Raw genomic sequence first — 24,501 nt, forward strand, 5'->3', positions numbered from 1 at the left:
GATAAGTCTTTATTCAAACGCTCCATTAGCAAAAGAAACAGAAAAGGCTCAAGAGAAAGCTACTTCGCGGACCAAAACGTGGAAAATGAGCAGTACTCGACAAAAGTATAACCGAATCGGCAATGCATACTATACCCATAATCATGACACTGGAAAAACTGAAAACATGGATACATTGTTATTATGCCTACAGGTATGTTGTTGCAATCCTAAGATGTGTTTGTGGTACTGTCTACTGTGTCATTAATACACAAGTCTGTTAGGCCTGGTCGAGTATCGAGTGGTCGAGTAAACGGAAGCTGTGCAATTAAGGATCAGGCAATAACCGACGGATACAAAGAAAAATAAATTAACATCCCGATAAATGAGAATTTTGTATTTACATTTTCACATCATCATGAAAAACAAGAGCAGACGGCAAAAAACAGTCTGATTATCCTTCGGCATTTTAGCATGGGATCATCACTGTTACATTCGGACCCGAGTCAAATAGTATTTACAAATAATTCTCAGTGTTTGTTATTATTCAGTAAACCAAATGGGTGGGATTCAGCACAGGAGTCTTGAATCAATATCAAATAAATTGTCAACCACAGAAAAGCATACTAAATTGTTTGTGATTGTCGTCTCTTTCTAGCACTCATTGCATTGTGCTACGTGGCAAATCCCATCAATCTGACTCCTACCTAATCTAAAACAATCCACAAGTTGTCTTGCAAATACTATTATGCCCGGGTCTGGCTCCACTGTAAACAAACGGAGAAAGACAGAACAAGATATAGCTACAGTAACAGACATGTTTCTTGGCGTAAGCAAGACAAGGAATCGGGGAGTCAATATTAGAAAAGCTGGGTGAAAGCGAGGCGAGGCGAGGCTCCTCCAGGAAAGCAAAAGCACGTCCTGGGTTTAGAGAAACACATCCAGAAGAATCACTGGCAGCGCAGCATGGGAGGAGCCTCTCACAGGAAGTCACTAAACAAGCGGGGCGGCTGGAGTCCCCGCTGAGACGTGGCTTCCAAACGGGCGTTCACAAAAACAGAGTTGCCATGTGATGCACAACGCCTCGTGTTGTGCGGGTAGGAAAAAGCATCCAGAAGGAGAGTTTATTGGATGGACAGAAAGCGAGCGCGTGGCTTTTCAATCAAGCTCCCATTCCTGGCCTGCAGCAGGACGAACTGCGACCAGGAAGAGCAGGCATGGCACAGAGGGGGGGGGGGGGGGGGGGATGGGATATCGTGTGGCCAGGCTGCGTCAGTAAACGGGCCGCGGTTGTTTCATGCTGTAGTGGGCCTCTGACGCCGACACGTACGCAGACTCGGGGAAAAAATCCTCGTGGAACTCGGCCAGAAACCTGAGAGAGAGGAGGGAGGGGTGCGAGAGAAGGGAGAGTGGTGAGATATTTTGACTCCCAACAGTGAATTGTCAGCAGTCGCTTCTGCAGATTAAGTTATCAAATCAAAGCCAGGTGATATATATATATATATATATCTTGCCTTAATTACGTCACACGTAATGTGCAATTTAATTTCATTGAATTCCAGTGTGCAATAACTGCAATTTGACACGTACTGTACATAGATTGTAACTGTAACTACTTATTGAATGCTATTCTACAATTCTACTTACTTTTACTATCCCATTGACCTTATTTTATTTTATTTTATTTTATTGCATTGCATTTTACTGTATTGACTGTTTTTACGTTTAGGGAGATACTGTGTGATACTGTGTTATGCTATGTTGTGTTATGTGGATATTCATGCCTGAGTGCGAGCAACTGTAACTTGTCCCAATTTCCCCCCGGGGATCATTAAAGTCTTTCTGATTCTGATTCTGATCTATATATCTCACAGGCATTGCAGTCCTACGTGAAGGAACAAAAACCACAGACAGAAAAAGATCTCAACTGTCAAGTCCCAGTTCACTGGTTTTCCTAGATATCCATTCCACATAAATCCTAGACCCCGTGCCCTCTGTCCAGCGGTATATGTCAAGAGAAAAAGCCCCCTCATCTCATCTGTGCCCTTACCACCACCAAGCTACCAATCACTGACCGAGAGAGAGCCAGAACATTACAATGACCGTCCAACACAGAGAGAGACAGAGAGAGAGAGAGAGACAGAAAGAGAGAGAGAGAGAGAGACAGAGAGAGAGAGAGAGAGAGAGGAAAATCCCCCCACCCCCCTTCCCATCTAATCAGTAGAGGGGAAAACTAATCGGGAATCTTCTTATAGTATCCGCTACTCGGCCAAATCCTCTCAATCTTGCCATCTCATCTTAGATCAAGCAGCGTTCCTGATCTCTCAACGCAAACAAGTGATCCTCATCAGAGGAGAAATTAAAAGAACGCTCCGACGACCCACCACAACAAACAAGACAAGCTAATGGGTCAATATGGGGGAATACCCCGCAGTACGGTAAGTAGTGAAATGTTAAGCAAAGACTCAGGGATTTGTATTAAGAAATAGTGGGCCAGTTCAGCTACGCATAGCCTAGTTGTACACTACAAAAAAAATATTTATTCTGAGAGATCCGTTGAACTTTTTTTCTCTATAGCAATGCTCAAGATAACTCAGCTAAATCTGTAATTACAGTATTTGTGCTTATTTGGTGTGTGAATTTGTTGCGTCAGCCGTGAGGTAATTACTGTATCTTGCTGCTAGATGAGTAGTAATGCAAGGCAAGCTGCTTTGGGCATATGCATTGTAAATCAGTATAACGTGTTCTTCTCACGCACACAAACACACATGCGTGCGTGCGCGCACGCACGCACGCACGCACGCACGCACGCACGCACAGACACACAGACACACACACACACTCTCTCTCTCTCTCTCTCAATCATACTTGCCGAGAAAGGAAGAGTGAGCAAGAGAGACATCAACTGTGGCCAAATCCCAGAATGCACTCTGGCCTCACTCTGCAACATCAATCAGTTTTTGCCCGCTCTGCAGAATCCGCCACAGCGTTGATCTCAAGAGTGCGGGATGTCAGAGCAAACCCTTTCCCAAACGATTTCACCTGATCTCAAGAGTGCGGGATGTCAGAGTAAACCCTTTCCCAAAAGATTTCACCTGATCTCACAGTGCGAGATGTCAGAGTAAACCCTTTCCCAAAAGATTTCACCTGATCTCACAGTGCGAGATGTCAGAGTAAACCCTTTCCCAAAAGATTTCACCTGATCTCACAGTGCGAGATGTCAGAGTAAACCCTTTCCCAAAAGATTTCACCTGATCTCAAGAGTGCGAGATGTCAGAGTAAACCCTTTCCCAAAAGATTTCACCTGATCTCAAGAGTGCGAGATGTCAGAGTAAACCCTTTCCCAAAAGATTTCACCTGATCTCACAGTGCGAGATGTCGAGTGCGGGATGTCAGAGCAAACCCTTTCCCAAAAGATTTCACCTGCGTTTAGTCAATGTCCTGCAGGACCCTTGTGTCTCCACAAGGCCAGCTTATTAGAAACTGAGAAAAACTGGTTGAGTTTTCCCTCCCTGGACATCACATTTTGTACACCTTATAATCCAGTGGCACACAACCTGGACCTACTCAGGAACCACATTGACAACAAAACATTTTTTTTTTGCAAGAGCCACAATCCAAAATCGCCCCTTTCCTCCCTGAAAGCAGTTTGGTTCTGTTTGAGTCTCGCCAGCTCTTCAGCCCTGAGCTCTCCACCTTTCAGAAAGTCCGTCCTGAGCCTTGGATGCTTCGTTTCGTGATGGCACTGCAAATGGGACCTTTTCGAATTGTAGAAACGACGTGATCACAAAACAGACAGACGCAGTTTCCCGAAACCCACGCGGACACAAAGAAAAACTCAAGTTCCCCAGTCCTCTTTATATAAACGAGAATAAAACGTGCGGCGCTAGAGCCTCGGGTTGAGCATCACATAATCTATCATAGAGCCATCGAGAATGAAAGGTTACGTCCTTTAAAATAATGCCGTCCTTGCATCCTATTTAATGCGGGTGCTATTTTGCAGAGTAATGGTCTATGCAAAGCCAGTGGGAAGACGACCAGTGATTTGCAGCCCGGTTCCACAGGAGTGAATTTAAAGGCCCTCTTACCCCCCATGCTTCCCCCCTAGCACTGACGAGGCTTAGCCAAGAGGAGCTGCCATCCCGCACGAAAGAGTGAGCTATTGCTATTGTATTACATTGAGAGTTAAAATGCTGTTTCAGAAGCGGAGGCCCTTCTGTCCAGCCATGAGGAGAGACATCAATCTGGTGGAGGACTGGAGGCAATGCATCGCATACTCCCGTTTGAATTATGTCATCTCTCTCTGTTCTGCACACCATCCCCTTTCCAGGCCCTAATGTCATCTCTCTCTGTTCTGCACACCATCCCCTTTCCAGGCCCTAATGTCATCTCTCTCTGTTCTGCACACCATCCCCTTTCCAGGCCCTAATGTCATCTCTCTGTTCTGCACACCATCCCCTTTCCAAGCCCTAATGTCATCTCTCTGTTCTGCACACCATCCCCTTTCCAGGCCCTAATGTCATCTCTCTCTCTGTTCTGCACACCATCCCCTTTCCAAGCCCTAATGTCATCTCTCTCTCTGTTCTGCACACCATCCCCTTTCCAAGCCCTAATGTCATCTCTCTCTGTTCTGCACACCATCCCCTTTCCAGGCCCTAATGTCATCTCTCTCTGTTCTGCACACCATCCCCTTTCCAGGCCCTAATGTCATCTCTCTCTCTGTTCTGCACACCATCCCCTTTCCAGGCCCTAATGTCATCTCTCTCTGTTCTGCACACCATCCCCTTTCCAGGCCCTAATGTCATCTCTCTGTTCTGCACACCATCCCCTTTCCAGGCCCTAATGTCATCTCTCTGTTCTGCACACCATCCCCTTTCCAGGCCCTAATGTCATCTCTCTGTTCTGCACACCATCCCCTTTCCAGGCCCTAATGTCATCTCTCTCTGTTCTGCACACCATCCCCTTTCCAGGCCCTAATGTCATCTCTCTCTGTTCTGCACACCATCCCCTTTCCAGGCCCTAATGTCATCTCTCTGTTCTGCACACCATCCCCTTTCCAGGCCCTAATGTCATCTCTCTCTGTTCTGCACACCATCCCCTTTCCAGGCCCTAATGTCATCTCTCTCTGTTCTGCACACCATCCCCTTTCCAGGCCCTAATGTCATCTCTCTGTTCTGCACACCATCCCCTTTCCAGGCCCTAATGTCATCTCTCTCTGTTCTGCACACCATCCCCTTTCCAGGCCCTAATGTCATCTCTCTCTGTTCTGCACACCATCCCCTTTCCAAGCCCTAATGTCATCTCTCTCTGTTCTGCACACCATCCCCTTTCCAGGCCCTAATGTCATCTCTCTGTTCTGCACACCATCCCCTTTCCAGGCCCTAATGTCATCTCTCTCTGTTCTGCACACCATCCCCTTTCCAGGCCCTAATGTAATCTCTCTCTGTTCTGCACACCATCCCCTTTCCAGGCCCGTCATGATTTGGCGTCGAGCACCAGCGGACATTTACATTACAATTGATCAACTGCCGCCATAAGTGAATAGAACGCATAGGAGAAACTGGGATCCTTGGATGCCAGACTCACCGAGGCGAGTCCTGCTGCTCCACAGCGCCGGTCAGTGGCCGGAGGAGGTACTGCGTGTGTTTGATTAGAGAATGAGTAAATCCCCTAGGTTTGGGACCGGCTGAACTGAAGATCGCCGGCGAGGATTTAAAGATTATTAGACTGCCGAGCTTGTGTAACGCCCACACTCATCACCATCGCTTGCTCGCTCCTGAACATCTTCTCCATTCCCGTACACATTCTCTTCCTCCTCTTCTCCTTTTTGCGTTGCTGGTGGCATCTCGGCGTATTGATAACTTCCTGTCAGTCACTATATTTCTCCGGTTCTGCTGTCGTCTCTTGTTTTTCTCTCTCATTCGCCATCTTTTATCTTTCTATCCATCACTTTCTCTCTCTCTGCCACACTGTGAAGCAAACCACCAAACACTTCCAATCCATCAGCAGCACACGCACAGAGTTAAGAGGGCAGGAAGATTTCCCATTCAGTGACAGCATTCAATTGTAAAGCCCTACAATGAAATGTAGGGCTGGGTTAAAAAACAACAACAAAAAACAAAGATATATCTATATCAAATCGATATTCATTTGACCGAACTGATATCAATTCATAAATCCCAATATTGACCTTTTAATATAATAATGCCTTTTCCCGCAGATGCTCGAAGCTTTAACCCCATTAGACTCGAGTGGTTTGGTTCGCCGCGCAACGAGATCTCGTAAACATCTGTAAACATGAATATTTTTAACAACGCACCAGGTTAGAGGCTTCCTTGTACAATTTACAATATTTGTTCTTTGAGACTCTCTTTCATATCCAAGAAAATTTGGTATTGTAATTGAAATATCGATATCGAAATCGTATTGAATCAGTGTGCGATAAGCCTGGATTATGCTTGACGCTTTGGCCGGCCGCACGGAAATGAGAGACACGGAATCCGACGAGGAAACGTGTGGAGCTTGTATACTCTGTGTGGGTTTCTGCAGGCGGAATTGAGCGCGAGTCTTGAAAACTCCACTTTGTCCGCCCGTCCGCGTCCGCGTAGTTACAAATTTCAGCGTGCGCACGGCCGCTCGAAAACCGTCCGCACGGAGCCTTGCGGAGGGGCGTGTCTGCTGATTTGACGTCACTTTTCCGCGCGGACACTCGCGTTCCTCGCTGATGCGGAAAGCATAATGAGACCTATACCCAGCCCTAATTATATGTAAATACCTCGATGGCACTCCCTTTAGGTGACATCTTTGTTAGCGGGCAAATGTGGGAACGTGTGTTCCTAGGAGTTTCAAGGGTACATCTTTGTTTCTCAAGGGCGTCTTTGTGTTGGAGGTTCTCCACGTGTCTTTGCGCATTCATCCGTGTGTATCAGAAAAATCGATGCATGCTACAGACTGCGGCGCCAGTTCCCAGGTTCTCTGCTTCTCTCCCTCTCAAAGGGGAAACTATCTAGCGACTGAACATTAGGTCACATTTTCAAGTTTAAGTACCGTAAATTCCGGACTATAAGCCGCACCTTTTTTCCCGTTTTTTGGCCTTTTTTGGCCCCTGCGGCTTATATAACGGTGCGGCTTATCTATGGATTTTTTCAAAAAAAAAAAAAAAAAAAAAAAAAATCTCTCTTTTTTAGCACTCTTTCTAACTATAAATCCTATATAACTATAATAAGTTTTAATTTCCTCTCTTGCCCTCTTTTCACCACACTGTATGACACTGTGTGCACTGTAAAAAACAACACAGGTGGTGTTGTGTTATGTTGTTTTGTTGAAATGTTAATAAATGGGAGCTTCCTCAAACAGCCATCTCTTTCCCGACAATCCCCTCTGTGCATGAACCCTTACATATGGTAATTAAACATTAAAACACAATAAAAAAAAAAAAAAAAAATACCATTAAAACACCCGCGGCTTATAGTCCGGTGCGGCTTATATAAGAAAAAAATAGTCAACTTTGCAGGTGCGGCTTATACACCGGTGCGGCTTATAGTCCGGAATTTACGGTACTTTATATTCAATATTCCGTTGATTCAATGCAGTGCTGCATCTTTATAACGGCGTATCCTCTAAGGAAATGATCCATCTTTTCTCTCCGTTTCTGTCCACCTGGCTGCACAATCCATTTTAGGGAGGGAAGAGATTTCAAAAATAATGCCAGAACCTTTAAGTGAAGTAGCATTAAGCCTTCAAGCCCAAGCGACCCGCCAAGATTGGTACTTTTGTATTTCTGTAGAGTTGACAGGAAACGGTACATATGAGAACATCCCGCATGTGCTTGTCTGCAGAGCTTGTTGCCCTCCGCTATTCGTGATTCCTTTGTTCCATTTCTAATTCAATTGTTTGTGTCCTTGAGTTGCCACCAAAAAACAAACGGAAAAGTAAAAAAAAAAAGCAATTGAATCATACATTTGGTTTGAAGTCACCCATCCATTACCTGAGGAAGAGTTCCAGATGTTTAATCAGGGCTCGGAGATTCCTCTCGGGGATGTGCATCTTCACCAGGATCTCAGGGAGCTTCACTGGAAGAAAAGCACCAGCGTGAGCAGGGGAGTGGAACAAAGTGGCAGAGAGTACCAGAGGGGTAAATGTAACTGACAGGAATGTGACCGGAGACATAAAACAGCGAGGAAAAAATAGGAATCATTAATCATTAATCTTCTACCCATTTCTCCATGGACCCATGAAAAGAGCAGTATGATCAAAGCAAAGGGATGACAGGTGAAGAGGTGGGAGTGGAACGATCAAAGAAGAAACACGTCGGAGCAACGAACCAAAAAGCCGTAAGAGGTGCTGCGATCCGTACAGGTAGGAGGGCGGAGGGGGCTGGTCGTGCAGAGGGTAGTTGTCTGGAGTCAGCTTCCAGCTCAGGACCTGGGCAACAGAGCCAAGAAAATGCCATTTAATAGCAGCTTCATGTCAACTTTCATTGAACTTTATGATGGAAGATCCCTGGGGTTTACTACACTTAGCATCACATCGCTGACTCTGTCCAAACCAGGGGCATTGATGGAAATAAGCCTTCAGCCTTTATTGTCTTATCCTAGTAGACCCTCTTAAATCATTCCCCGCCAGAGTTTCAAAGGAAAAGTCGCCAGCCACCGCCAGGGTTTCTGATCATTTTCACAAATTTTCCAAAACCCACTGAATATGTTCTTCTATGACTATGTAAATACTGAATATCTCAAAAGAGGAGAGCCTCTACTTTCATGGGGGGGGGTTTGATTCTACCTTCATCCGTTCTTTCGTTATCAACACTTGAATGGAGGTAGTGTTCAACGAAAACGTCCGTAAATGTCTATGATTAGCGAATACTGATTGGTGTTACACTCAACTATGAGCCCCGTAATGATTTGGTTTCCCTTTCCGGCGAAATATGCCCGAGGTCACAGCTTTTAGGGGAGCCGGGTCGCGCTCTCGTTTTGACAGGGGGGGGGGGGGGTCGACTGGTTGTCCGTGTCTGGAGGTCAGGAGCAAACCTACCGGCTGAAATGTACACAGTGTGTGAGAGTTTAGGAACTGGATTACTAAAGTGTGTTCAGGTTTTGAGTGACAGGCTGCCCCGCTGTCATGGAGTCCGTTGCTCGCTAAAATCTGACTGACCAGCATTTGAGCAGTGCCACGGAGCTGTTTTATGGAGCTTTTCTGACGGGAGATTGTTGTTATTATCTGCTTCCTGGTTTTGTTGGAGAACCGTGGTCGCTTCTGTACAACTCTAGACGTGCTGTAGTATTTCATTTCACAAGGTGAGTAAGAGAGCCATCCATCACATCACGGTGAAAACACGGCTTGACCTTCTATGACGGCAATGGCGGGGAAGCGTTGCCTCTTAAATTACGTTCATAGACGCCAATGGCAGGGAATGAGTTAAAAATGATATGAAATATGACTACGCAATAACCATTCATGACAATATGGGAAATGACAATGGGCCGATAAAAGGACATCATGACAGAAGCATTTTTTTCCATACATTGACAGGAAATGGTACATATGAGAACAAATGACCTACAAATTATTAATGAAAACGGGATAAATCCAGAACCACAGGGTAGGAAGTAGGAAAATGGTCCTTTGAGCAAGAGACTGAATCCCTACCAGCTTCATGGGTGCTCCTTTGTAACTGAGCCTGACCTCCGAGAATAGGGATGTAACATAGCTATAGTTATATAGTTATATAGTTCTAAAGCAGGACTAAACCCCCAAAACACATTTTTTCAGCTTTTAACCAATATGGCTTTTGGGGTGGTGTGTGAAGAATTCTGGTCAAAATCTCCACATTTGAGACCAAACTGTTACAATTGTCCAAAATGAATCAGTTTCAACAGGAAGAGTGCCCTCTATGGGTTGAAACCTTTTTGTGTCACGGCGGCCGTTTACGGTTGGTTTCTCCGGTCTGAACCAATCAATGGTCTGAACACAGCCAAAGAGTGTAGTGAGACAAGAGGAGACGCTCTTCTGCTTCTTTTATTTTTTCATTTATTTTTAATCAAGCAGCATGGCGTTTTGCCAGGAATCTTGGGGTTTAGTCCCCCTTTAAGGTATACCGCAATATCAAGCAACCACCATTATCCAAACTCCCCCTCCAATACTGTGACCATGATATGTTGCGCAATATGCACAGCGCCGCACGCCACTACAAATAAGTTCATAATGGAGGGACCCTTGTGTAAATATTCTCATATTAGTTTGTTTCAGTTCAATAAAGCAATATTTTTCCTTCAAAGCAAAATACTCGTTTTTCCCCCCCCGATGGGCCAGAGTATGTTTAATTAAAAGGGGGGAGATGAAACCATGAAATACTGTATAACATGATATTTTGGTAGATACCATCCCGTAGTGTGACATTTCATCTGGTTCCATCCCTAGTGGAGAGGGGGAAAGGGAGAGTTTCCCTATGGGGATTAATATAGTATAGCATTATTATTCATCACCTCATTGAGCTCGTTGTTGCGTCGGGTCTCCAGGCCATAGAAAGGCCCGCCTCGCTCCTTGCTGGGTGTCAGAGGCAAAGGGGAAGATGAACCACTGTGCACTGGAGTTCCTGGGTGACGAGACAACAGACAAACACAGCATTTAGAGAGGAAGTCATCTACATTCTTTTTAGATACTAGATACTGTTTTATCTATCGTTTTCACTGCTCAGCTTAATGCGGCTGAAATATGATTTACAAGACAGAGACCTAAGAGGACATGGAATAAAACAAACAGAGGCTTCTTAGAGCCAACTAGGAATAGGCCCTACTCATCCAGCACTTGGGAGAGTGGAAGCATGTAGTTTGATTAAAAAAGAAAGCGGGCAGCACCATCTACTGGTCCAGCCTGGTTATTACAAATACAAAAGCCATGTGTGTCACATCACATTGAATTCGTAGATGGGTCAATGCAGAACAGAGAGAAAAACAGTTAACAAATTCCAGTAGTAACACAGGAATAGTAGTACCGTAATTAACCCCAGTTACGGTCAGGCTAAGTCACAGTTATCCTTTGATGTAAAATAATTATTTTGAATGGAGTGTCTGCTTACTTCTGTCGAGGTTGAGGAAGAACTTGGGCTGGGTGGAGCTGTCAAGCAGACGCCGTTTGGGCTGAGGGGAGGCTGCGGCACTGCCTCCACCTGGATAATTAATTTGATAACTACATTTGTTGTATTTATACGGCACTATTCAAATCGGTGTATCAAAGTGCTTAAGAAGACAACTAAAATGTATTTAAAAGCCACTAAGTCAAACGACAACAAATACAGACATGGATTGACAAGGTCACAGACACAAAAACAAGCATAATGTGAGTATAAAATAGATAAAAACTATTTATAATTTATAAAAGTCTGTCTGTAGATATGCATTTAGTTAATTCAATGTCACTGATAAAAACAAACCGACGATAAATTAATCATATGAAATAACACATAAGAGAAACTCGTGTAAAAATGTATGTAAAAAGAATTACAATAAAATGTATCAAGAATCCATTCAAAAGCGCTTCAATGCATACAGTTTTGAACATGCTTAGTCATTAGCAAATGGCTAAGACGCATCTCCATTTTAAAGATACAACAAAAAACGAACCCAACATTAACAACGTAAAACACAATCAAGCAAAAACGGGTCACCTGCACTGCTCCCTTCAGCCGGCCGGTCGCCCCCGGAGGTGTTCCTGGTGGAGCGTCTGAGTGACTGTGACTGGTAGGAGATGCAGTCCATGTCCGGGTGGCGCCGGCGCTTGGGGGTGGTGCCGGGGGCGGTGGTGGGCGTGGTGCCGGAGATGTCGCTCAGCGCCGGCTGGCTGTCTGTCGACTGGGGGGTGGGGGGGTTGTGCCCCAACGGACTCGGGCTGCGTTCCCGTTGGGCGCTATGGAGAAAAGGGGAGAGGAGAATGCTACCTACTATAGTCACCTTATGTAGCGCCGCCCACTTGACCCGTTTGTGTTACGACTTCGTGTTCCAAACGCCGGCTGTTTGACCTGCTGCTCAAACCAGAGAGGCAGGCTGCTCTGCCACAGGAAGTGTAAACACAATCAGTTCCATTTGTGTTTACACTTCCTGTTAGTCTCTCAAGCCAGACTGTCTCTTCTCGGGATGTCACGATACTAGAATTTCTACTTCGATACCAATACCCAGGAAAATATTGATACTCGATACCACGCGAAGGGGGGATGACGACACATCAAGAGGCATAAAAATAAAGTTAGGCAGATGGACAGACGCATACTTCTCCATAATCTAGGCCTGATCAAAGTTTGAACTTAGACAGCAGATTAGCCCTGCTCTAGCCATCAGAACATGTTTAGCTTGTTGAAGCAACAGCTACCCACCAATGATAGGGAGGGAAAAATCAGTGATTTTTCGTTAAAAGAAATCCCTGATGGTATGGAAACTGGTTTAATTTTTTTTGTATTGATACTTAAAGATACCTGTTGCAAATGAGTATTGTATCTGATTAAAATGTTCAGTATTGATACTTTTCGATACTATCAATACTTTTGACAACCCTAGTCTCTTCTACATAAGGTGAATAGCATGCTGTAGCTGCTGAATACAAAAATGAACTAGTGGTTGGTTTGTATAGTATTAACATTTCTATAGCACTAACATTTACAAAATGTTACAGCCATGCAACAATACATGTTGCCCCCTAAGGATGATGTCACCTTGTTTTTACCCTTTAACTCCAGCGCGTGCCATTCTGAGAATCACTTCAATTTTCCAAATGGTGGAACACAATGCGGTCAAACGTATAATTTCCCCAAGTTTCGTCAACATCCAAAATCAGTGCGTCTGAATATCATTTGCTCACTCGTGGCGTGCTTACTTGCTGGAGCACGGTGAGCTCTCGATGATCGGCAAGAAGAGCCTGGAGGAGATGGCCTTTTTGAACTGAGCTTGTTCACAGGGGTAGAGGAGGATCATGGGTAGGGTGAAGTCAAACGTGATCCTCAGGCCGTCCACCATTTCCTTACACAGCTCCTCGCTGAAAGCAAAGGAGACATGGAGGGTGACAAGAGTACGACTGCAGCGGAGTTATAGCTTGGATTATAGGATTTCAGTTGCAGTTCAGAAATTATGCCTTGTTAATTATTACAGTACTTGGGCTTTGGACTAAACCCCATATGCACTACGCTGTGCTAACTGGAATGACCAAAAAAGGAACCGTTTTCTGATCGGCATACCTCACCCAATAGGCAGAAAGCAAAAAATAACTAGTAGAAATAAGCGTCTCGCGGTTAGTCAGTCTACATCCATGTCTGCCCAGCCTCGTAAAATATACGTAGTGAAGACTGAAGGAATTTAATAAAAAGGTACTAAGTGTATTTTTTGGTGAAATGGGAGTTACCACTATATTTAGATTTTGGATTTATTTTTTATTAGATGTATTTTATTGTCCACAGGGGAAATTTGTGTTGTTCAGGTCAGTACAAACAGACAAGAAGTGTATCAAATAAGTATGAGATCACAGCAAAAAAGATCACAGTAAAAGACAAAGTTCAAACTATGTATGTTTGTGTGTGTGTGTGTGTGTGTGTGTGTGTGTGTGTGTGTGTGTGTGTGTGTGTGTGTGTGCACCTGCATGGGCTTAGCACTATAGGGCCAGGTTTTCCGGGAGGGGGTGCAAGGGGGTTCGGCGGCGGCGGGGGAGAAGGGGGGCTTCGGTTTGTTTGATAGCAGAGGGGGTGAAGCTGGTCCTACCCCTGTTTGTTTTGAATATGCTGTAGGTGCGGCGTATCTCTTGGATCTCAAAGTCGAGTTGTTGTATATTGACATGTATGATTCCCGTGAATCATTTCTAATGAGGAACATGCTGTCTTCACTCAGACAAAGATGTTTTTTACAGAAGAGTACAGAGGGCTGAGGAGAGCTTTGTCACATGGTACGACAATCACCTGAAGCTCAATATCAGCAAAACCAATTAGCTTGTGGTGGACTACCAGAGGAACAGGAGGCCCCCTGTCCCAGTTGTCATCCAGGAAGAGGAAGTGAAGAGGGTATCTTGGGGTCCAAATCAATATAAGTAATGTGAGTATTATTAGCCTATTCAGTCAAATGAAATGATTTTGGTGTCTGCCAAAGTCTTCTACCATTTTTGTAGAAAGATCAAAGAACTCTTTTCCCCAGCTACAGTGATAAGCAAAACATTGTGAAGAGTGAAGTTGACCTTACTTTTTGGATATAAAATGTCATCACTTCATCATTTTCTCCAATAAGACATTTGTGTGAAATTTGGTCATAATTAGCATATGAAGTTATGAATTCTTGAGTTTTGGCCAAAAACTTATTTTGTGAGGTCACAGTGACCTTGACCTTTGACTACCAAATTGTAGTCAATTCATCCTTGAGTCCAAGTGGACGTTTGTGCCAGATGGAATGAGTTCCTGATAGTTCATGATATATCGCGTTCATGAGAATGGGACGGATGCGAGGTCACAGTGACCTTGAACGCTGACCACCAAAATCCAATCAGTTCATCCTTGAGTCCAAGTGGAGGTTTGATACAAATTTGGAGAAATTCCCTCAAGGCGTTTCGGAGATATTGTGTTAACGAGCATGGAATGGATGGACGTGAGGTCACAGTGACCTTGACCACCAAAATCTAATCAGTTAGTCTTTGAGTCCAAGTGGATGTTTGAGCCAAATTTGAAGAAATTCCATCAAGGCGTTCCTGAGATATCGTGTTAACGAGCATGGGGACAGATGATGTATGGACAGACAACCCGAAAACATAATGCCTCCGGCCACGGCTATCACCGGCGGTGGCATAAAAAGAGAAAAAAGCCGACATCTCAACTTGGAACTCTGTGCAATATTCCCAGTTTAGGCCATCCGTAACGAGCCGCCTAGTATGCGTTTTTTCTCTTCAAGTTGTCTGCAGACTCACTTCTTCTCTGGAGGGACTGGTTGTGTGTTGAGGTTGTTCTGGGTGGTGTTCTGGTGACGCCGGTACCTCTCGTTGGCCAAGAACGCCCTGTTGATGGCAAAGTGCTTGACGTAGGACTCCAGGATGTGCACGACGTTCGTCTGACAGGGAACCATCACCAGCTGGGGAGGGAGGGGGGAAGAGTGCACAAACGATTATGGACAAGCTCCAAGTCAATTTCATTTACGCAAGTCGCCATATCTCACGCAATCCAACGGCAATGTAATCCATTTGGAAATTAGCCCGTTTACGATTCAGTCATAAGGACAAAATACAGTCCATATCCACAATCAAAGGAACCAACAAGAGACGCATTGCACATACCGGTATACAGTGTCATGTGTTTCCTCTTACAAGTTTCCCTTTGTCAAGTACCTACTAAATGTATACAGTAGGACAGCTAAATTGTCTGTTGTGTTGTGTGCACCTTCTTCCTCTTGTTGATGTAAAAGCAGTCATCCTCCAGTTTCTTCTTCAAGATATCGGGGATGTCGATGTCGATGTGGACGATCTTCTCCTCACATTCCCTCTTCACAGGAGTCTCTGGCTCCTCCCTCTGAAACAAACAGACAAGCTAGGAACCATCAGCCACACACAGGGTTCCCACACCTTCTTAAACATCAAATTCAATGTATTTTCAAGGACTTTCCAGGCCCAATTCTCTCAAATTCAAGGGCCAACACAGAATAGTTTGAGACGGGGCTCATGTTTACTGTTACAACACTGAGAATTTTTGATGAGAATTATCAGGCTTTACAGACGCTCACAGACAACAAGTAAAAACAGAGAGAGGCTTGAATGTATGAACACTTCTTAACTGTGCTGTGATAAACCTGTTTACGAACGTTAAGTTTTAAAAAAAATCAAGAGAACTTCCATTTCTATTCTTGCACAAAATATATAAATTATTCAAGCTTTCAATGACCCATGTCTATTTATGTATATTTTCAAAAACTTAAGTTTGAAGGCCTTGATTTTTCCCCCGTCTCAAATTCACAAACATTCAAGGATTTCAAGGCATGGGAACCCTGCACACAGTCCGTATTACCAAAGAGGGTAGGAGGCCATCTTGGATGGATGAATCCAGACCAGAAGGAGGCAACATAAAGGATGCCAACTGCCATAAAACACCACAGAAGAAGAAGAAGAAGAAGGACCTTAGGATGCTGTAAGCCTTGGATCTTAAAATGTCACATTTTATGTCGTATCTATTCCATCATGGCTACATTTAGAAATCATAGTAGCTACCATTATTTCAACATTCGATTTTTGAGACCATCGGCCAGTGTGCACAAAAATGTTGGGTTACCAGTCTGGCAAGAGTGCTGATCTGTCAAAGTTCAAGAAGTTCCTGGCTTATGTCACACACTCTGAATCATATCCCGTATCCTTTACCTTCCTCTTCTACTTGCTCTAAATGTCCTTATATTGAAGTGACATAAAATATCCTCTACCAATCTCCTTAACACATATTTTTCTGATTTATTTTCATAGTACGCTATCATTTTAGGGTCACAGTATATTGTCAGGTCACTGTGTGGCCCTGACCTATGACCAGTTACTTTTGGCTGTTATGCTGATCCCATAAATCAAGAAAAACATATATTTTCTTTGGGGGTGGGGGGGGGGTGGGGGGAGAGACACTTTTTTCATATTACCAGGTACCCCGGGGTTCTCCCAGTTAACTTTAAGACTTTTTATGAGCTTTTTAATACCCCCGAGAATTAAATGTAATGACAACTTCACTGCCATAATGGCAAAAGTATGAAGGATAATGGATAAACGGTATGGATTTTAAGCCCTAGAAAATAATTATTTACCAAGTACTTGAATTTAATAAAACATGTGATTATAATACAGTACTATAATACTTTATTATAATACATTCACACACAATAACTTTGTGTGTGTGTGTGTGTGTGTGTGTGTGTACTCTTAATAACAAAATTGCATATTTGTCAAAGAGCCCCCACCCCTCTATTTTTCATCAACTTCTATTGTTTTAATATGACATATCTCCCAGTTAGCACTATTCCCAAATCATAAGCCTGTCATGAAATAGCCTACGTAAAACATTTTGCTACCGTTTTTCCTTCTTCTTTTTCTTCCACAGCCTGGCGGAGCTTTTATTTTGAAAAGAAAATCGAAGACTGGAGATGAAATTGTGGCGAGTTAACACTACAGAGAGCTTTCGACTACTGACGAAGCAGAGACCTGAGTGCATGTTATGGGCCTGACAGTGGGGGAGGTCTGCAGCCAACCCTCCCACGAGAACTGTGCATGTAAGTCCGTTAGCACTAGCAGACTATCAAAACTGAACTCAAATCTAACATTAGCAACGGGGCTAACATAGCCTTATCAAAAGGCTCGTTTGAGATGGCTCGCATTACCCGCTTGCCTGGAAAATAGACGAACAGTGCAGTCAGGCGAGGAGGAATCAACAAGCCATACTCCCGAGTCGTGTTGCCAGATGCAACTGATGGTTTCCAGCCAAAAGGCGGTTCAAAAGCTGCCCAAGCCCATTTCCCCCCTGCACAACGCAACCCAAAACAGCCCAATTGGCAGAAGGCCACCCAATCTGGCAACCCTTCTCCCGACTGCACACATGCTCTCAGAAGACGCGCATCTTTTGCCAGTGAGACAGTCGGCGCAGTTGACTGTCATTTTCCAAAAAATAAAATTTAAAATCCTCTTGTCCCTATGAAGGGATACGAACAAATTTAACACCTTTGTAAATGAAATTCAAGATTTTGTGAGCTAAATTCAATACTTTTAAGGCCCTATTTTGAGAATATTAAATTCAATGCTTTTCTAAGTACTTTTAAGACGCCGCGGGTACCCTGATTACGCAAGTTTAGATGTTGAAGAATGTACTCAAAATACCAAACCGTTTTAGGATCACTAAATATATATATTTTTAGCAATCTAAGGTTGTTCAGACAAACCAAGCTTGTTCACCAACTTTCATTGCGATTTTCTCTAAATGTTGCTGAATGGAGTATGAATATTCAAATGAGCATATCTTCTTCAACTATTTCCAATCTATCTGCAATCTGCACTTTCATAATCTGTGAAAAAACTGAAAAATGACCTTGGCCTACTTGTTACCCAAAACACCAGTCCCAACTAACAAACTTGTCCTTGTCTGGCATTGGGAGGCCCACACTGGTGCACTTTACCATATTCTTTAGATCCTCAGAGGAGAAGGTGCTGTCCCCGCTATGTGAAGATTCAGGGTCAGAATCGTCCTCGCCACTGCTCTCTGAAGACGAAATCAAACCTGGAGAAATAGAGAACGTACGCAAGGCTTTATTTCATGACTAAGATAATGTGGGAGTGAGAGAGACGGAGAGAGAGCGAGAGAGAGAGATTGAGTTCTCACAGGCGTCATCACTGTCGTCCTCAGTCTTCAGCTCCGTCTTCAGAGTTGATTTAACACCCGACTGCCGCCGCCGCCTCTTTCCCCATCCCTTTCTCTTCCTGCCACCAGGAGAGGAAACAAAAGCCACTCTCAGTGTCCCTCTGGTCTATAGATAGAACTCACTGCAAAGCTTGTAAGCTGATATGGAATAGAAACGCAGCCTTGCTTTACAGACTAAAAGTGTTGTGCTCGACACACCACTTCGCTGCTGCTGGACAGATCCTCATATTGTTTGTTTGTTTGTCATGTTTATTTCGAATATGTATGTAAACAAAACAGACAATATACGGGCCTTCAAAATTACACGTTAACAAGTCGATTGAAATAGTATTATGAAATAAAGATGAAGGGGTAAGAAATGTAGACATATTCGAAAAGGAGTGAGAAGTATAACTTATTAACTCCCTCCCACCCCTTTTCCAAAATACTACATTATTATATACTTATATAACAACACATACTATAGAAATATACACATATATATATATATATATATATATATATATATATATATATATATATATATATATATATATATATATATATATATATACACATGTATATATACAGACATACACACATACATAAAACACTAGTCATACAGTAATACATAACAATTATGATGACAATAATTGTTGTCATATATACACTATCCCATACGGTTCAAGATACAATGCTTCAGCATGCGCTGGGACGCGTCATCAGTGATGTTAACTGGGGTCGTAAGGTGTTTCGGGTCTATCGAACATCATACACCCTCGCCCAGTAGACCCAGCCGAGGCCGATTAAGACCCCGACCCTCGTCCCAGAAGCAGCCGCTCACGGATCAGCCTTCCTACTCTGTCTGCAGCGTTGCCCGCGGAAGGGTTGATCATGCCCAATCCGCTGCAATAGAGCTAGTGCTACACCGCAGCATTGAAAGACCCTTCGGTGCATGGAGGGCTAAGGCTCTGTGGGTTTCTCCGGGCCGCGCTCCTCCTTCGTCTCACCAGACCCTCCAAAAGGCAATCCTACTATGCCGTACCATCATGGCGTACCATGGACAGAGAGGATGCCTCAAGGGGGCCTGTGCGCTGCACGTCATTCGCCTGCGGCGAGCACCTCGCTCTAGCCTGAAGGACCCCAGGCCGCGCCGATCTTTATACAGCTTTTCAGGAGGCTAATCCGTAGCGTTTGTGGATTTCTTCCTCACGAGAGAGCCAGGCTGGGGTGCTAACCCATCCCGTACCGGGTGCCGTCTCTCCGGCCGTCAACTGTCTCTCCAGCTTGTCACCAATCTATACTTGGTTGTCACCTAGACTATTCCTAACTCATTGAGTGCCATGGACGAGTATGTTCGGCAATTGGTTTAGTAACGTAGAGTGCCAAGGACGAGTATGTTCGGCAATTGGTTTAGTAACGTAGAGTGCCAAGGACGAGTATGTTCGGCAATTGGTTTAGTAATGTAGAGTGCCAAGGACGAGTATGTTCGGCAATTGGTTTAGTAACGTAGAGTGCCAAGGACGAGTATGTTCGGCAATTGGTTTAGTAACGTAGAGTGCCAAGGACGAGTATGTTCGGCAATTGGTTTAGTAACGTAGAGTGCCAAGGACGAGTATGTTCGGCAATTGGTTTAGTAACGTAGAGTGCCAAGGACGAGTATGTTCGGCAATTGGTTTAGTAACGTAGAGTGCCAAGGACGAGTATGTTCGGCAATTGGTTTAGTAACGTAGAGTGCCAAGGACGAGTATGTTCGGCAATTGGTTTAGTAACGTAGAGTGCCAAGGACAAGTATGTTCGGCAATTGCGTTTTTTGACGGTGGGACGTGCATCAAAGCCAGATCCATCTCCTGTGAAAGTATGGTGGATGTTGAATGTGTAAAAGCTATTTTAGGGACCCATTAGGTGGCGACAGTGCTCTCCAGATTAGAGAAAGGTCCGGAAAACTGCAGCAAAAAGCCGTGATCAAAGAGAAGCCGATGCATGCTGCAGCCAGAGCCATATAGATTGCTCTGTCTGCAGCTGACGTCGGGCTGCGAACATCAGTCAATCCGCGCACACAACTGAGCTCCTCTGCCTCTGTCTGTCTGTCTGCATATAGTTTCTCCACACGATTACCCGCCAGAAAGGCAGCACCCGACACCGAAGGGCCAAACCTATCCCTGTAGTCCCGTTTGGCATTTCCTAGTCGCGCTGAGAGCCGCCCGGGAGCCGCCCGGCGCAAAAACGGAGGCTCCGAAAATAGACTGGGTGCATGTGGGGAGGAGTTTGCAGCTGAGGCGGGGAGAGGGGGGTGGGGCACGCAGGCTCCACAGAACTACACCACGTCACTACATCAGAAAATATTAGCTAGAGTCAGTGAATGTGCTTGAAATGCTGCATTTCACAAAAGGCTGAATATCTCAGCTTATAATTTGAAACCTGTCTTTTTGCTCAAAACAGCCTATCTTCTCCGGCTCATAACTAAAGAACGGAAAATGGGATCAATAAACTTTTTTTTGCAGATGATAGAAGAGAGTCCCCTCGTTCTTTGTGCGTGTTCGGTGTTTACATAGTAATATCACACAATATTCTGTGGGCCTCGAGAAATCACTGAAAACGCTCTGAAACTCTGGCACTGGGAGCTTCCGTTCTCCAAAAGTGGCTGGCACTCAATGAGCTAAGTGTCACTGGCCATGGGAGCCATACTCATCCGGTTCAAGATAGTATACAATAACGTAACTATAGTTATACATTTTTTAAATGTAGTTATTCATACATACAAACATACAGTCAGACAGACATACATATGTACATACATACATACATACATACATAAAACATTGTTTGTGGAGAAGAGGTTTAAAGAGCGTGGTGCAGGTAAAACATTATAATGAATTTACAGTTAAGGACTCAAGATTCCTATGAAAATACCCCCAAAAAACAATAACAATAGTGAAACATGCCCCCAGGGCAGAAATATGGAGAAAGAGACACACAAAACTAGTTTTCAATCTATTTTGGCTCATTGCCAACAATGTGGGGCAGCGACATCTGATGGGTTCTCCCAGACCACCACACAATTAATCCTATTCTAGACAACAGTCTGGTTTAGGGATGGGCATCGAATTTCGAATTTTCGAATAATCGTTGTTATTATCAAGGTCGACTTTTATTATTGAAATTCGGAAAAAAAAAAAAAAAAAATTTTTTTTTTTTTTTAGTGAAATGTTGCATTGTCTCCCCTGATTCTAAGTATAGTCAAATCGCTATAAGCATTTTAAGCAAGGTTTATGGAAAAATGAATGGCGGATGAAATCCCATGAAGAGGGAGAGGGGGTGACTTTGGCACCCCTTTGGCACTCAGACCTGAGCCTACTAAATATTTAATGAACCACAACCACTCATGATTGTCAAAACTGTTTTTTATTTTCGAAAATGTCAATGTAAAAAAAATTAAAAATGTAAAAAAAAAAAAAAAAAAAAAATTTTTTTTTTTTTTACTTTTTTTTTTTTTTTTTTCGAAATTCGAATTAAATTCGAATTTGGCCAGCGAATTTCGAATAGTGTTTTTGCTAGAAATGCCCATCCCTAGTCTGGTTACATTTAAATCAGACTGAGTATATAACCCAGTGGCAACCTATACAAGAAAAAAAATCATTGATGACATACTGACTTGTAAAATCAATATGAACTTACATGCGATCTGTGGCTTTGCGCGCCAGTTTAAGTTGCAATTTACGGTTTTCGTCAGTGTCTCTAAGCACATGGTCCTCAGCAGCCCAACGATCCCAGCTACTCAACAACAACAAACACAAAGAAAAGAGACAAACATCACACATACCTGCATGTTTGACAGTTACCCCGCTAGCCGGGCGCTTCTCGCTCATACTGAGCATTAGCGCTCAAACCGCCGCGCCGCTCTCGCGTCTAGGTATTAAAACCAACCCTTACCTGAGCCAGAAACTTGGAGTGATGCACAACATCCTCTTCTTTTAAATAAATATAGTTGCCGCTTCCAAATTGTTGCATGAAATCCACTTTTTTGCCTTTGAAAAACCAAAAATCATTCATCTGGAGCAACCGGAAGTGTGGGGGGCATTAGTGAGTAAACAGTGAGTCGTATGTCCGGGTTGCTCCAGGTGAATGATTTTTGGTTTTTCAAAGACAGAAAAGTGGATTTTACGCAACAATTTGGAAGCGGCAACTATATTTATTTAAAAGAAGAGGATGTTGGGCATCGGATAGCGTATTCACTTCAAGTTTCTGGCTCAGGTAAGGGTTGGTTTTAATACCTAGACACGAGAGCGGTGCGGCGGTTTGATTGGAAATGCGTCGTGGGTCCGGGCGCTAATGCTCAGTATGAGCGAGAAACGCCCGGCTAGCGGGGTAAGTTTGACAGCAGCATATTACAGGTACATTACATAGCTCTAGCACATAAATGGTAGGGTATCAAAATAGACATTTGAGAGACCACCCCAGTGCAGCAATACAAATAGTCTCTTCAAGTAAGTAAAGTAACATTAGCTAAAGCTAGCTAGTTACCTCCTGTTCCAACCGTTGAAGTGAATCAGGTACTTTGGGATTCTCCTTCCATGTTCATCTGTAACGCTACTGATCACCACATCAATGACCTGTAATGTTGAAACGTATCGTTGCGTCCACTGGTTATGTCCTGTCCGTAGTGTCTGCCGTAACGTTAAAACAGCACTGCTGAGCTGGCTACGACTGTCTTGCTCGAGGTCTATCAAACGTCAAGCTGGATGATGCGTTGATTGTAAACAATCAGCTAACACTAATTAGCATGATGTTTCTATTAGCTTGGCAGGCATTGGTATAAAGCAAACATTGCACCCTTAGCTGGCAAAACACAATATTAATTAACGGTAACGTTAGTTGGGTATATTTCATTCATTCATTTATGTATTTAGCGTTAGCGTTAAGCATGGTTAGCACACAATAGCAATCGTTTGCTAAGCTAAACCCTCACCCTTCTTTAGGTAACAGTTAGATGGGCACACGTGTTAACTGGTGCGTTTGTTTATTATTATTATTAGTATTATGAAACTGTTTTGGGCGTAACATTAGACCTAACGTTATCTTTCTCCGACGTGTCTTTGGTCAATGTGTGAATAGCTTGGCTCTCAGTAACGTTAGCCATCCACTGATGATGCAGTTTAGGCTGAAATGCGTCGCCAAGGTGAGTCATCTTTACAATCAACTCTTAACACCTCATACCAGGCGTTACAATTAAGGCGAAACAAGGGAATTCGTACCCGGAACCCATGCAAGAAATCGTAGCTAGGATAGCTAGCGTTAGCTAGTTAGCTTTCCGGGGGCCTCAAATGTGATCCCCATTCGCACATCTTACAGAAACAAGCCTGCTAACGTTAACGTTACATTCTAAATTGCTCACTTGTACAAAGTCGTAACAACACGTTATGACAAATCAGCAGGCACAGAACGTTACCTTTGCGTCATACAACACTTTAGCCTTGGTGGGATCAGGTTCAAAACACAAGACCTTTTCTCCTTCGTGAAATTGATATTTAATTCCCCGCGAATTCATTTGTTCATGGCGACGTGCTGGAGAGGAGGCATCGATCTGGACCCTAGCTAACTCCTTAACCCGTTCCTTGCCAAGCGCTTTCCTGAGGGTCTTCCCACCGAAAAATATACACTGCAGAGGGATGGCGCTGTTGTGTGTGGGATAGAGCAGAGGCAACCTTTCTCCTGCTGCCTTCAAGTGCTGTATAAGCAGTCAATGAGCTCCCTCAATGCATTCCCACTCCCAGTCAGAAGTAATAAAAGCGATTTCTGTCGTTATATTCAAGTGCTTTTGGTAAGGACAAATAACGAAACGAAGATGGTTTGGCCATATATATGGTAGGGTAGGCTACATCAAATGCCGACTTTGCCAGTTTATTTACCACTTTGTTGGTTGACTCGCCATATTTCCGACAGCGCGTTAAGGCAACACCAAAACAGATTAATCTTCACACTGACCACTAGATGTCAGTAGCTAAACACACAAGATCAACAGAGACAATTATATTATTAAGACAACATCTTATTATCATTGCCTTATTAAATAAGGTGAAAAAGGGCATGTTTAATTAGCAGGGATTAGCTGTCCTATATAGTCTATATTGATGTGAGCACACATGCTATCACTACAT

General features: G+C 43.8%; 1 protein-coding gene across 2 annotated transcripts; it reads right to left on the minus strand.

The window, feature by feature from the left end:
* LOC310773519 (MSL complex subunit 3-like) lies at positions 1–24,013 on the minus strand. 2 transcript variants are annotated; one of them, XM_083633415.1, is made up of 14 exons: positions 23,793–24,013; positions 22,868–22,956; positions 22,022–22,117; positions 18,326–18,423; positions 18,123–18,223; positions 15,371–15,499; positions 14,905–15,065; positions 12,844–13,002; positions 11,645–11,883; positions 11,057–11,146; positions 10,464–10,573; positions 8,304–8,403; positions 7,967–8,051; positions 1–1,351 (listed from the first exon to the last, which is right to left on the minus strand). In XM_083633415.1, the coding sequence occupies exons 1-14, from the start codon at positions 23,889–23,891 to the stop codon at positions 1,252–1,254; spliced, it is 1,656 nt and encodes a 551-aa protein (XP_083489541.1). In that variant the 5' UTR covers positions 23,892–24,013; the 3' UTR covers positions 1–1,251. The 2 variants fall into 2 exon arrangements, with proteins under 2 accessions (XP_083489541.1, XP_083489540.1); XM_083633414.1 differs by having other exon boundaries at positions 18,123–18,250.
* Between the last annotated feature and the right edge of the window lie 488 nt (positions 24,014–24,501).

This window comes from Poromitra crassiceps (assembly GCF_964638095.1).
Source record: "Poromitra crassiceps genome assembly, chromosome: 3".
Classification (NCBI taxonomy): domain Eukaryota; kingdom Metazoa; phylum Chordata; class Actinopteri; order Beryciformes; family Melamphaidae; genus Poromitra; species Poromitra crassiceps.